This window comes from Chrysemys picta, chromosome 2, assembly GCF_011386835.1.
Source record: "Chrysemys picta bellii isolate R12L10 chromosome 2, ASM1138683v2, whole genome shotgun sequence".
Taxonomy (NCBI): domain Eukaryota; kingdom Metazoa; phylum Chordata; order Testudines; family Emydidae; genus Chrysemys; species Chrysemys picta.
In genome coordinates, this window is record NC_088792.1 from 10,633,641 (window position 1) to 10,647,522 (window position 13,882).

Below are 13,882 nucleotides of genomic sequence, written 5' to 3' on the forward strand. Positions count from 1 at the left end.
AATCATTATCAACTTTTTAGATAGGAGACTAAAACAGAAGTTAAAGGGCTTGCACATGGTAAATCAGCAATATAACTGGGATTATTCTTTACTCTCTATTCATTAGAGCACAATGACTTCTAAATTCTTCCTCCCATTTTCTAGTCCCATAATTAATATTTGCAGTGACTCTAAAGTATTTGTGGATAATAGCTATATGGAAGACACTTCAGAAAATAATTTTATTATAATTTTATTTTTATATTATTAAACCCAGAGGCCCAAAGGTTGACAACAAAATTCATGACTACATGACATTCATGACTATGTAGGTTATTGTGTAAAGATAGTCAAAAAAGTTGAAATGGCAACCCTCTGCCACATTTTTCTACCAACCAATTATTTTATGTTGCTAAGTTCTGTCCATCCTTCAATTGAGATGTGAAGTACTTATTCCTGAATATTAGAATTTTATTAACTGTACGAGTTAAAAATAGAATTCTTACCCATCAAGATGAGGAGCAGGCTTTGTTGTTCTAATTTGACATACATCAACATGGATATGATGGTAAAAATCAGGGATTCAGATGAAGAGGTAAAAAGTAGAATGGCAGAGTAAACAAAAAGTGAAGGTAAAAGACAAAAAACAGTAAAAAAAAAATCCAGTTAAAAATTTGATAAAAGTCTAAATAAAGATTAAAATCATATTAAGTACAGGGAATTGTGAACATTAGTACAAAAATTAATTTACGTAACGAGTACAACATTTATAAGTCCTATTTAAAAAAAATCTCATTAAATGCATGCAATATTCATAGATATGCAATAAACAATTTTTTCAAGTATTAATTAATACATTAATGAATGTATATTAATAAATATATACTCCAAGACATCTCATGGTAACATTTTTGAAGATAAAAAACTATACTATTTGGCAATAAAAAAAAAATGGGTGAAGTACTTCTGAAATTATTACAGTACAAGAATGCAACTAGTATTTTGAAGTGAATTCTATTAAGCAACACACAAACCAACTCCTCCCCCCCCGTCAAAAAAAACCCCAGGAGTTACAATACAGGAAAGCACATTTTTCCTACTTTCTCCTTCTCCTTCTATTTTGCTGGCTCCATGAATCAGCTTCCAAAACAATACATCTAGACAGAACATCAAGACTACAATACTGCCTCACATATTAAGTTTGCAGTCCTCCCTACAGCAGCAGATTGCTCTGCTGGGTAGGGAATCAGCTGTATAGTAAGAGATGCTAACATTATCCATGATTAATGCCTCATATAGATACCTCCATTCGTTTAGGTTAGAAATAGCTGGGTGTGTAGGAGCCAACAGAGAAACAGTCACTGCACTACCTCCAGTAAAACAGAGCTACGTCTGTCACATTTCTTATTTCCCTTCAAGATCAGATTAATTTAAAAAGATGTGACTCAAACAATTTTGTAAAAGACATTTAATTTTATCATAAAGGATTGGAGTCACTCTTTAAATTCTCTCCCAGTGAGGAAAGGAAATTACTTGCAAGTTCAGAAACACTATCATGCCATAATACTTGCATCCAAGTTCACTCTGTTCAAAGCAAGGCTGCATTAAAAGATGCAAGCAGAACTGTGCTATTTAGACACAGAAATTCAACAAGGGACATCCTTTAAAAAAACAACAACCCACCATCACATTAATTTTACTCATTAGAATATCAACATGACCTGTACTTGAATTTCTTTTCTCAAATTATTCCCTGAACCCGCAGAAATCATGATTTTCCCTTTCTATGCCCCTTCCACCAATTCTTTTCAAATCATGGGGGGTCCAGAGTAGATGTTCCATTTGAGGTTTCATTAAAGCAGACTTGGTATCAAGGATTCAGTACTTAAACTATCATTGAAAAGTTACTTTTTAATCAGACCATTCAAAACTAAATTGGCGGCCATGATTCTGTCCAATAAAATCAATGGGGTGTTGCAGCTCTGGATCACATCTGCCAAAAGATAGAACTACAAAACATTCATGCCTCACCTTTATGTGTGTCCAAACACCACCACTCCCCTCCTTCCCCACATTACATAGTGCAGAAAACCATTCTAGTGCAACTCCAAGACAAGAGCTGCTTACATGGAAGACATTTAATTTCTTTTACTGTGTTGCATGTCCCTTCTGTTCGTTCATAAAATAAATCTATCTTACTTTCTCGATGAAATATATTATATGGATAAGCAATTTCTTATGGCCATTGTAGTTTGATAAACAAAAAAATTAATTACATTAACAATCTACATCCAAGTAAATATTTTATTTTAACCAGGTTTAATTATAAAACTGTTCTAAAAGATTGAAACTGAAACAAGCGGATACTTTAGTGAAACCAGCACTGAAATGTATACTTTTAGTTTTTAGAAGTCAAGAAAATAATATGCAACAGTTTAAAACACAATGAATATACTAGTGACTACTGAGTGACAAGAAAGACTTCGATACCGATTTGGCAAAGCACTAAGATGGGCTCAGGTACTTTGTTGAACTGGGGCTTGGATTAATAAAGAAAAGGGCAGCCATTGTGGCAAAACCCATCTAGAGGTTTTTCCTCCCTTATTTCACTGGCAGTATGAGTCTGCCAAAATGGATAAATGGTTTTCCTCATTTGCTTGCTCATGAAATGAAAAAGTCCAGGGGGAGATTTTCAAATGCACAAATGGAAGTTAGGTGAACAACACATAAGCCTTTAATGGAATCTGGGTGCCTAACTGTTCGTTGTGCCGTTGAATATCTCCCCACAAGACTACTTAAAATTAGATTTATTATATTTTAGTTAATTTTTTAAGGTCAGCTAATATTTCCATAGGAAGAATACTCTGAAATTTCATCTGTCTCATTTCTTGCACTATCACTTTTCAAGACAAGAAGTAGGCTCCGTCTATCCACAGCAGTGAATAGAATTCATTCCCCAAGAAATATTTAATTTCATATAGAGAACTGTATTTCTACATAACTTCATTTTACTAACAATTAAACAAACTTCAAAAACTGCCATATAAGACAGTATTATCCAAGTTAATATTTACAGAAAAAAGTAACCATTGTCAGTGAAGATAACTAGTAAATTGATTAAAAATATTATTGCCACACAGAAGAGAATCCTTCTGATAAAGCAAGGTTATTTGTATTCTTAAAAGGACTTCAGCACTAACACAGGATTCAATGCACATAATAACATGATCAGAAAAAGACAAGAAAGAACGAGAAAAACAGGAAGAGAAGAAAAGAAAAAAAGGACAGAGCCTTAGAGGAATGAGACATTACCTTTGGAGCGCACGATGTAACACTGTTTCTGTAAATTTTACACAAAAATGGCAAGAAATAAATTGTAATACATTTTCAAACAAAATGGAGTCTGTTTTATTAAAATACAAATTTAAAATTAATATTTTCAGAGTGTATGCAAAACAAGGATGCTTTAAAAATAGAGGGCTCTAAATTTTCTATAGAACAAAAAGGTATTTGGAAAGCTAGAACAAGTTTTGTTTTTAAACACTAAAGAAATGCGCTGCTTGAGCACTGAATTACAAAGACAAACTGCTGTGAAAATGGAATCCACTCATACCCTTATTAAATCCTCAATCCAGCAAAGCACTTGAAAACAAGCATAATTTAGCAAATGAGTAAGTGATTTCAATGGGACTACTCAGATGCTTAAAGTTACACAGGTGTTTAAGTGGTTTACTGAAGCAAGTCCTAATTCTATACTTTATAGGATGCCATACTACTACATTTCTTATATAAATAAGATACTGAAAACGACTGATTTACCAGTAAAATGTTAGAAATCTGTAAATCCACACTTTCACAAGTTCCAGCCACTGGCTAAGACTTCTCTCATGTTACTAAGTTTCCCTTAAAATGGGAAAATAGACACTATCACTAAAAAGCAAGGGAGCGCAATCATTTAACTAGAAATCTAACAAGGAGATCAAGCTTGAAGATGCAAACAGAGGAAGTATTTTTACCGTATGACTTTACATTTTTGTTTTGACATATTTCTAAAACTGCAGCATTATTTCAGTAATACAATTGACCTATTTGAAATAAAGAAGATATACTGAACAGCTAAATATTGCTTAGTTAAATTAATCTCCAAATTAACAACTAAACAAAGAGCAGGGTATTTTTTACTCTGCCTTTACACACATAGACCATGATCCTGCAGTGCTTAAGTATGTGCTTAACTTTACTCATGTGAGTCGTGCAAGTCAATGGGATTATTCATGTGTTAAAATTAAGCACGTATAAGCATTTTGAAGGACTGTGGTCAAAAACACTGAATCCCCTTTGATCTATTTAGTAATTTAGTAGCTTCTCGGCTCTCTGTGAGCTAAGGGGTGAAAACATTATTACTGTAAAATAGTACAAATAAAATTAAATAGAAAATTTTACTTCAAAGTAGTAATAATGGAAAAATTCTGAATGTTATTTGGGATACTCACATTATAAGACCTTAATCGAAAAGCTTAGTAATTAACGGTTTCCAATTAGTCATTGGTAATATACAGAAGTGGCTGTAACAATCATCATATAGCACAACCCTCAAAATGAGTTTTCTTCTTCACTCAGGAGTTCAAAGATGTTTATTCTATTTTTGTTACAAAACATAACATGTCACTGCGCTTCAGAAATGTTACTTTCTGAAATGTTAAAATTCTACCAGGAATTAATTTATCAGCATGAAAAAGTAGACATGTAATTCCTGTGGAGCACAGCATTAAACTGATACTAAGTAAGATTTTTTCCTCAAATGATGTTTAGTGCAGAAACAAATGGCTTCAGAACTTCATAAACTAACTCTTAAGATATATAAATGCAAAAATTCCAAACACTTCAAAATAATGTGGAACAATATTTTCACACATCTTCAAGGAGCTTTGGAAAAAAATCACTTGAATTCTCCGTAGGCTAACTGGTTAGTTTGAAGAAATACTGACAAGATCACTATATGAAAAATGTGTATCTATTATTGTTACAAGTAGTATCTATACTACATAACGAAGAGAAAATGTGTTTTCTAGCTTTTCAGTCTTGGGTTTTGTTTGTTTGGTTTTTTTTACACTTTGGGCCTGATCCTGCAATCAAATACATGTGCTTATCTTACTATTACAAGTAGTCCCACCGAAATCAATGAGGTCTGTCTTTGGATTCTTGAACTCCCCCCTCTCTCCCCATGTGTGTGAAAAGTAATGCTGCCAACAAGTGTTTGCAGGATCAGAGCCTTTGTGAATGTTATAACATTTTGTATGTACTCAGTTTCACTGTTTTGTTGATGGTCAGTTACACTTGTAGTCTCATGTATTACTAGTATAATTATTACTACATTATACTCATGCACCACTCTAAGATGGCTCACACATGTTCTTCCCCAGGCATTGCAAGAAGGTATTTACCAGTAACAGCACCAGCACATCTAAAACTGAGCAGGCACTGGGCAGTGAGGAGAAAGAAGGGTAAGCCTAGTATATCCAGTATTGATTTCTGTCCCATCCAAAAAACACTTCTGAATATCAGCATGGGATCAGGAAAATGTTTGTTTGTTTTTCAAGGTTTAGGAAAAGTCAGGACATACCTATATACTCGTTCATAAACTGAATTTTTTTTAGTAAAAAAGGGAAGCACCAGAGAAGGGGGTCAGCTTATAAACGGATACAGAGAGGGAGAGGTGGGACACAGCCCCTCCCCACAACAGAGGGAGCAAGGAGAGGCAGCACAGTCAGAAGAGAAGAGGCGGGGCCGTGTTGCTCAGCCCCACCCCCCAGAGCAGGCTGTGGCCGCGCCGCCCGGGCGCTGAAGCACACTGCAGCCGTGCCACCCGGCCCAGCCCGCTGGAATATGCTGCGGCTGCGCCGCCTGGTCTGGCCTGCCGGAGCAGGCTGCGGCTGCGCTGCCCAGCCTGCCGGAGCAGCTCCAGCCAGGCTAGAGACATCCTCCCCTGGCCCTCCTCAGATAAGGTGGGAAGGGATGGGATGGGGAGAGTGTGGGGGTCCCAAGCTAGGGATGGGGTCATGTGGGAGGTGGTCACAGGGCTTACTCCCCTGACCCTCCCCCCCAAAATTTCCCCACCAGTTGCTGTCCCTGCCCATCAGGGTAAGCAACTGGCGCGCTGGGACACTTTGTTTACTTAGGTTTACCTCCATGCCTGCGGCCGCTCGAGGTAAACAAACCATCTCGGCCCGCCAGCGGCTTATCCTCATGGCCCAGGAGCCAAAGTTTGCTGACCCCTGAATTATAGGGTCAGCTAATGAATGGGTCATAAAATTTTTCCATTTTTACTTATCCATCTGGGGGGGGGGGGGGGGTCGGCTTATAAACGAACTGGCTTATGATAGAGTATATGCAGTACTATATTTAAAGGATGTTCTCCCAGAACCCTGAATTATCTGAAAGTGGTTAATATAAAAAATTTAAGTTGGCAGTGGTCCTTTATGAGAAAAATATAAATGGGTAATTTTTAGCTTTACACCATTGCTTTATAATTTGTTTTCAACATGTAACAGCCAAATCTAAGAACCTGCAGCATATTCCCATGAAATATTAGGAGCAACACCTTGAATATTTAAAATCAAATGGTATAGAAAGTAAACTTCTTGAACATCTACTTAATTAAGCAACAATGTGCTTCAGTAACACTGGTGAACAGAATAACTCCTATTAGTAAATTTAAAGATTGGTTATTCCGATAAATGTGATCTTGTCTTCAGCTAAGTATTTTCTATTCATACCAAATCATTCCCTGCATTTAATAATCATAATACAAAGTTAAATGGCAGAAAATAGCCTAACAATAAAAGCCTTTTATGTACCACTTGTGACACAGAGCACACTTCATTATGTTTGTCTGACCATGTTTTATTCTCTACTAAGTTTTTTTTGCCTTGTTTGTTCTTCTCTCAAATTGATCCTTAATTTTCCCCCTAACCTATTTCTTCAGTCTTTTCCATTTAAACTTCTCTACCAGTGCTTGATAAGAGACCAGTTTCTCTGCCTTACTCATTCACACCCATGACATTCCTATCAATGAACTACACCGTTACCTCGATATAACGTGACCCGATATAACACGAATTCAGATATAACGTGGTAAAACAGTACTCTAGGGGGGTGGGGCTGCGCACTCTGGTGGATCAAAGCAAGTTCAATATAACGTGGTTTCACCTATTACGCAGTAAGATTTTTAGGCTCCCGAGGACAGCGTTATATTGAGGTAGAGGTGTACAACTGAAGTGGTCTGAAATAAGTAAAATTCTCTGCTTATAAGATCAGAGCATTGGTGTCCAGTATAATCAATTTCAAGTAACTCACAATATAATAATTCAATTTAAATTTGTTTTTCATTGGGCATTTGGTGGAGCATCATACTGGACAGTAGCAACTGTGCATTAATCCAGTCTACCAGCCAAGAGAATATTCACAGCCTAATAGGAGATTGAAAAGTACAGTTATACCAAACAGCACTAATGCCTGATTAGAGGAAAGGCCCTCTTAAAATGAGGCCAACAAATAAGTCATTTTGAACGACCATGTCTTTAAAGTTGTGCAATCCTTTATTTCTACTTAGGCTTCAGTCCCGCAAACACTTATGCTTAACTCCAAGCACTAATCCATGGTTTTAGAGTTCAGCACATGCATAAACACTTGCCAGACTGGAGCCTCAGTTTGTATGGAGAAATAAATAAAAATAATAATAATAAAAAAAGATTTTTTTTTATTTTAATTGGAATTTTTTTTTATAAAATGCTTTTTGAGGAAAAAACCTATTTAAAGATAGTTTTAATTAAGACACATTATAGCTCAAAGATATCTCATCATGGAATAGGGATTATAAATTCTAATTCTACAGTATGAGACAATATATTCATGTAATGTTTAAGAAAAGTTTTGTAAATGAGTTCCAACAGTTCATGGATTAAGAACCCAATATTATGTGGTTCCACAGGTTTCTGTATAGATTCTTTAGGTTAATCTTTCTATTTACCCAATGGGACTCAGTGCTGAGTCTAGAAGATACCATCAGACATGCTTAGTTTTGCAGTTCCCAAACTGTGTATTTGTGTCTCCAGAGATAACATGCTTGTTAACAGCAAAAATGTTTTAAAATAAATAAATAATATATAGAAGTGAGAAATAACAGACCTCAACTCTATTGTCCCTCTGCAAATTTGTGTACACAGAGGGACCTTACCTCTCTCGGAAAGTGCAAAGTTTCAAAAAGTTAAATGACTAGAAGGTTGTTGGGGGTGGAATAGATCTGTACAAGGAAAAGAAGTCTGGAGATAAATGTGAGAAGCGAGGAACATATACTTGTTTTGTTAAAATATTATATGTTTGCTGTTGAAGAAAAAAAATCCAGAATACTTAACATTGTTGTTTTAGTTAAATAAAACAATTGAAATGTCTGTCTGGTGATGTTCTCCTCCTAATACAGCAAGAAAATCCTCCAAATATTTATGATTAACCTGCTGAATTGGAGATATTTATGAAGTAATTGGGAGGTGAACTATCTGCTTCATTTACCTTTGGTAAATGAAATAACCAAACAATCATTCATTTTCTGATATAGCTGTAAAACTAATCTGAAAAGTTTTCAAAATAAATCACTGTTTAAAAATTTATAGTGCAGGGGTTCTCAAACTGGGGGTCAGGACCCCACAGGGGGTCGCGAGGTTATTACATGGGGGAGAGGGGGGGGTCACGAGTTGTCAGCTTCCACCCCAAGCCCCGCTTTGCCTCCAGCATTTATAATGGTATTAAATATATAAAAACATATTTTTAATTTATATGGGGGGGAGGGGGTTGCACTCAGAGGCTTGCTATGTGAAAGGGGTCACCAGTACAAAAGTTTGAGAACCACAGGTATAGTGTATACCTTCTAAAAATGAAACCTGCTTCTATCTCTGAGTTGTGAAGAATATGTATTAATGTTATAACAACCAACAAGAGTGCACTTTTATGTAGAAAACCATGATTAAATCGAGTCTTCCTGACTAGGAAATCAAATCCACCCTGTGGAGAAATGTAAAACTCTTGACACCAATACAAATATGTGCAATATCAGAATATGCTATCCAATCATGCACCAAATCCTGTATGTGCAGGATTGAAAACAAAATTAAGGAAGAGTTGACATATACACCTCTACCCCAATATAACGCGACCTGATATAACACGAATTCAGATATAACGCGGTAAAGCAGTGCTCCGGGAGGGCGGGGCTGCGCACTCCAGCGGATCAAAGCAAGTTCGATAGAACGCGGTTTCACCTATAACGCAGTAAGATTTTTTGGCTCCCGAGGACAGTGTTATATCGAGGTAAAGGTGTATCACCTTCTATAAATCCAACAAGTTGGATTATCATTTCAAAAAGCTTTGACTGCGTTTTATTTAAAGTCTGAAAATGTCCTTTAAAACCTACCCAATAATCTTTTTAGCTATATAAATAGAATTATATATTTTAAAATGAACATTCTATTTAATATTAAATATTAAGATTGTATTAATTTTGCCTCTCAAACCGCTTAAAGGATGAGGCCAGGAAAGAACTATTTTGGGTTTCAAGAACTGTATACTTTAATAAAGGGTAAATCAGGTTGTACAAACTTAATGGCATTCAGCTTGGAGGAATATTGTAAGTAGAGGTAACTTTGCTGAGTAAGAACAACTACTTTCATATATTATATTTTAAACGATGAAATCATTGGGAGTGAAATCTGGAAACAATTCTTTTTAAGAACAATCTAAACCTGAAACTGTGCATGTTAGAAGCTATCTTATGAGCAGTTGCTATGATTTGTGAGTTTATACCCCTAAAGGAGAGTTTGCATGAAAAGAAAGCCATAGCTGTATTTTGTGGTCTCTCATGACCCACCCTTGCCCAACCACAAATCAAAATTACTAAAGAAGACCCCCGCCTCTGCAACTGATCATGCATAGCCATACTGCTGCACCTGTGCAGCATTTCAATGCAACTTGTCTGGTTGCAGCAGTCCCGCCCTGTGAGCTATCAGTTGCAGGATTCATGCTTAACTGTAAAACTTTTTCTTTGAGAGAGAGAGAAACAAAAGTGATATCAATTAATGCAGTTTTTAAAATACACGTGCTCTTAAAAACATTTCATATGTTTGAAAAGTATAATAGAAATGTTTCTTTAAATATTTATCTTTCCATGATTAAATTGAATAATTTAAATTTTGAATTCAATGTTACCTTAATGTTCTTTTTTATTTAAAAAAAGTTAACCTAAACACACCAAACACTCAGCTTGTCTATTTAAAAAAATTTGATACACATATCTAAATATAATATGGGAAAGATAAAAGAAACTTTAGAGCCCTCAGATGGTAGCTTCTTGATTGATGTAGCTCATTAAATTTTCAAGTTTACAGTTCAGATAAACTCAAAAATGGAAAATTATGACTTGAGAATCAAAAAGCAAGTCACTATATATTACACTCAAAAGGTAATAGTGAACTAATCTGTTTTAAATACTTATTTGTAAGTTATGTAATTTTATAGATGTACGTAACATATGTTATATATACACAGCTTAATGTATAAAGTGTACTGTACTCAGTAATACACAGCCGTCTTCCAGCCAAACTGACAGAGATAACAGCAGGTGGCACCACAAACCTGCAGCTTTTTGGGGAGCAGAGGGTTTCTGAGTGTCAAATCAGAAGTAAATCAATTTCCAAAGATGGCCTCTTGTGCTTCTATTTGTTTTCCATTTTTAGGACAGTCTTTAGGAAGTGACCTAAAAATGTCTCTTATCTGAACCTTATTGGATTACGTTGAAGACCTCTTTTCAGCAAAGAAAATGAGCATCCTTTTGGACAATTTACTCCTTTATTGAAGACAGTGAAGCGCCATTCATTCTTATCCATCAAGAAAGATGGCAAAGTAAACAAACAAACTATATTATTGTTTAATTTCTGAAGAATAACAATGGAAAGATACTTCACAACGAAAGCCTCCTCCCCAACATAAACCCAAAGTTAGAAACCAGATTTTTTTTCATATATGCACTGTGAAATGTTAAAACGGAGGACAATTTTTAAAAGATAGTGAAGTAGATGCATGGTCAAACATTAGCAAATTTTAAAGAGAGATATTAGTGAGCCTAAAATTTGATGTCAGCCAAAACGTGAGTTATTTCTTTCAGTATAGAACAGTTATTCCTGTTAGAGCTGTACTTTAGTCAAGTAACTTGCATATTGTAACAGAAATATGCTTATAAACTGGAGTGTTTTATAAGAGAAATAAGAACTGTATGAGAAGGGCTTTTCTACAGTTCCTTCAACGAAGGCCCTTAATTTAAATCCAGTTTAACCAGTGTTGGCAGAAAAGCCATTTGTACACAGGTATGTACAGTACTATGCAGCAACAGAGAAGAAAGGCACTTCGGGGATAGACTTGAATAGTAAGAAAGAATACCCCACAAAAACAGACCACATTTTGAAAACACATGCAACTGTTGACACTTAAACTGTCTATATATTAGACATCTTGTCCTTTTCCATATAAAATTTTGAAGTTTGGAGTCTACAGATGCTCAATTATAATTTATTTCATGTGCATGATATTGAAGAACACAAAGCAAAAAACAATCTACCCCAGGGACACTAATGAACACAAAAGCCTAGGCCAATGTTATTTTAGAAAAAGAAGCAACAAACAAGTAAACATTAATATATGATCAATTCTCATGCTCCAGGAAAACACAAATAAAATTGAGACTATCGTATTTAATGTTTCCTAATTACAATAGCTCAGAGAGCAGCAGGTACCCATTGGATACTAGTCAAACATCCATATATATTTAATTTAGCAATACCATCTTTCTCATGAACAGCGCTTCTCTGTTTAAGAAAAGCTCAGCTCTAAAATTACATCTACTCACATGAAAAATTGGGAACCATTTGTATGTTTGCCTCGGTTTGCCATTGACAAAAGGAACGCTCTGTCATGTTTGAGAACAAAGTTTTCATCTGTTTGAAGAAAAAAAAAAAATGTTAGTTTCCCCCATAAATGAATACAAGTATAATTTTCTTAGCAGCACATGGACAGTACAACGAGAAATTCTTCTTCTGCTCACTAAGGAAACTTGAACACTTAAAAAAAAAAGAAATCTATGCAAAATCTCTCAAAAATTAAGGGCAGAGACAGATTTATATTTGTTAAGTCAGAAATACCAAGTAAAGAACACAGGAGTTTGCCTTTTTTTTTTTTTTTATAAAGTCACAACTGCTTTAGAAACAATCTGAAACATATTGTTAAGAATAAATGTTTTTAAAATGTTTTGTTATTGTCTTCAAAACAACTTGAACTCATCATACGCTTCCAACAACTTAAACGCAACAATGTCTCCTGAAAGAAAGCCACTATAATAACAGACTCTCCCTCTCCCATCCTAAAACATGGCTGAACATATTCAATGCTATCATTTACACATCATGTTGAGTATAACTTAGGTAGGAAGACACAGTTAAACAACTTTTTCCCTGCCAGGGTGTTAACTAGTGCACTACATCAATCTACGGAACCCAAACTTGAAGTTTCAAAATCCAAAAGGAAATTAATTTAATAGTGACACTTGCATGGGAGGAGTAAAACATGTCCTCCTCTTCAACCCAACTGTAAAAGACAGATTAGAGGTTGAAAAATAAGAATGTATTATTTAATCCTAAGAACTAAGTAAAGAGGACCCATAATTGTGCAGTTAAAATATTTTCAATCAGCAAAATGAAATAACTACACAACTAATTTACCATAGACAAACTCATATTAGACTTAAGGTTGTACCATTAATGTTTAAAAGTGCAGACAAATATACAGTACCAGATTTTTAGCACTTACCAATCCAAGTGTATTCTTTAGAAACAAGAGCTGAACTTTTTAGAGTAGGGATCTGTTCATATAGCTGCTTCTGATTAACAGCTGTGATATTCTGACATCTAACTATGCTTCCTTATAACATATTAAAGAAATTTCACAGCATGCACCTAACTACAAAGAATTGCTCACAGCACACAATACATGAAACACCCAACAGCTTATGTACAGGCTTGTGTCAAGACTGGAATAGCACAATAACTTCCCATTTTTTACATTTAAAAATTATACTGTACCTTGCCTCCTAAAAGCTCTGATTACCATTACAAATGCTCACACCTCTCTCTTTCCAAAAAAGCTTTAGAAAGAAGGTGAATGGTATACATTTATCTACTCTATGCAAGCAAATAAATAACTTGCACAGGAGTATAAATACAGCCACATATTTTTAGAAACCAACACTAAATATACAAACCTCAGAGGGAAAAAATGGACAGTATTTTTAAAGAAAAAAGAACTGTTCTGAACTGGGAATAATTCCAAGTATTTATTCTCCAAATAATTAATTTTCCCTCAAAAAAGTTAGATACAGAATTCTCCACGTCTCCAAGCAATACAGATATCCATCCACAAACTGATACATTATCAGTTGTCCACATATTTACTAGGGAGGGTGCAAGGGAACAGAGTTTGAATTTGTGTTACTGAGCTTGTGTCTCTTACCTTTTCATTTTGCAAAAGACCACATTCTCTATAAACAAAAGAATATGTTGACAGTTTTAGGCAGGAAGATAGGAGTTTTCATGAATAAAGTTGCCTAACCTCCATGCTGAAAGTCACGTTTAACCAGTAAAGTTAGCCTTAATTAAGTCAGTTAACATTAAATATCTCAATAAATGTATCTGAAATCCATGCATATAAAAATAACTGTCATGCAACATTAGTTTCATGCAAAAGGTGACCTATAAATAGACCTTTCCACATTAAATATCTTGGGAATCAAAACTTCTTTTATCTCAGA

At 35.1% G+C, this 13,882-nt stretch overlaps 1 protein-coding gene across 13 annotated transcripts in view; it reads right to left on the reverse strand.

Moving 5' to 3' along the window:
* NKTR (natural killer cell triggering receptor) overlaps window positions 1-13,882 on the reverse strand; it is a 74,788-nt gene that overhangs the window by 35,880 nt on the left and 25,026 nt on the right. For 9 of the 13 annotated variants that reach the window (XM_065582622.1, XM_065582621.1, XM_065582619.1 and 6 more), the window contains 2 exons: window positions 11,930-12,017; window positions 486-515 (listed from right to left, as the gene is read on the reverse strand). In XM_065582622.1, the coding sequence (XP_065438694.1) occupies window positions 486-515; window positions 11,930-12,017 (118 nt within the window). Of the gene's footprint in view, window positions 1-485; window positions 516-3,291; window positions 3,320-11,929; window positions 12,018-13,584; window positions 13,613-13,882 lie in introns of those variants that run through there. The other 4 variants (XM_065582628.1, XM_065582629.1, XM_065582630.1 and 1 more) reach the window with 3 other exon arrangements.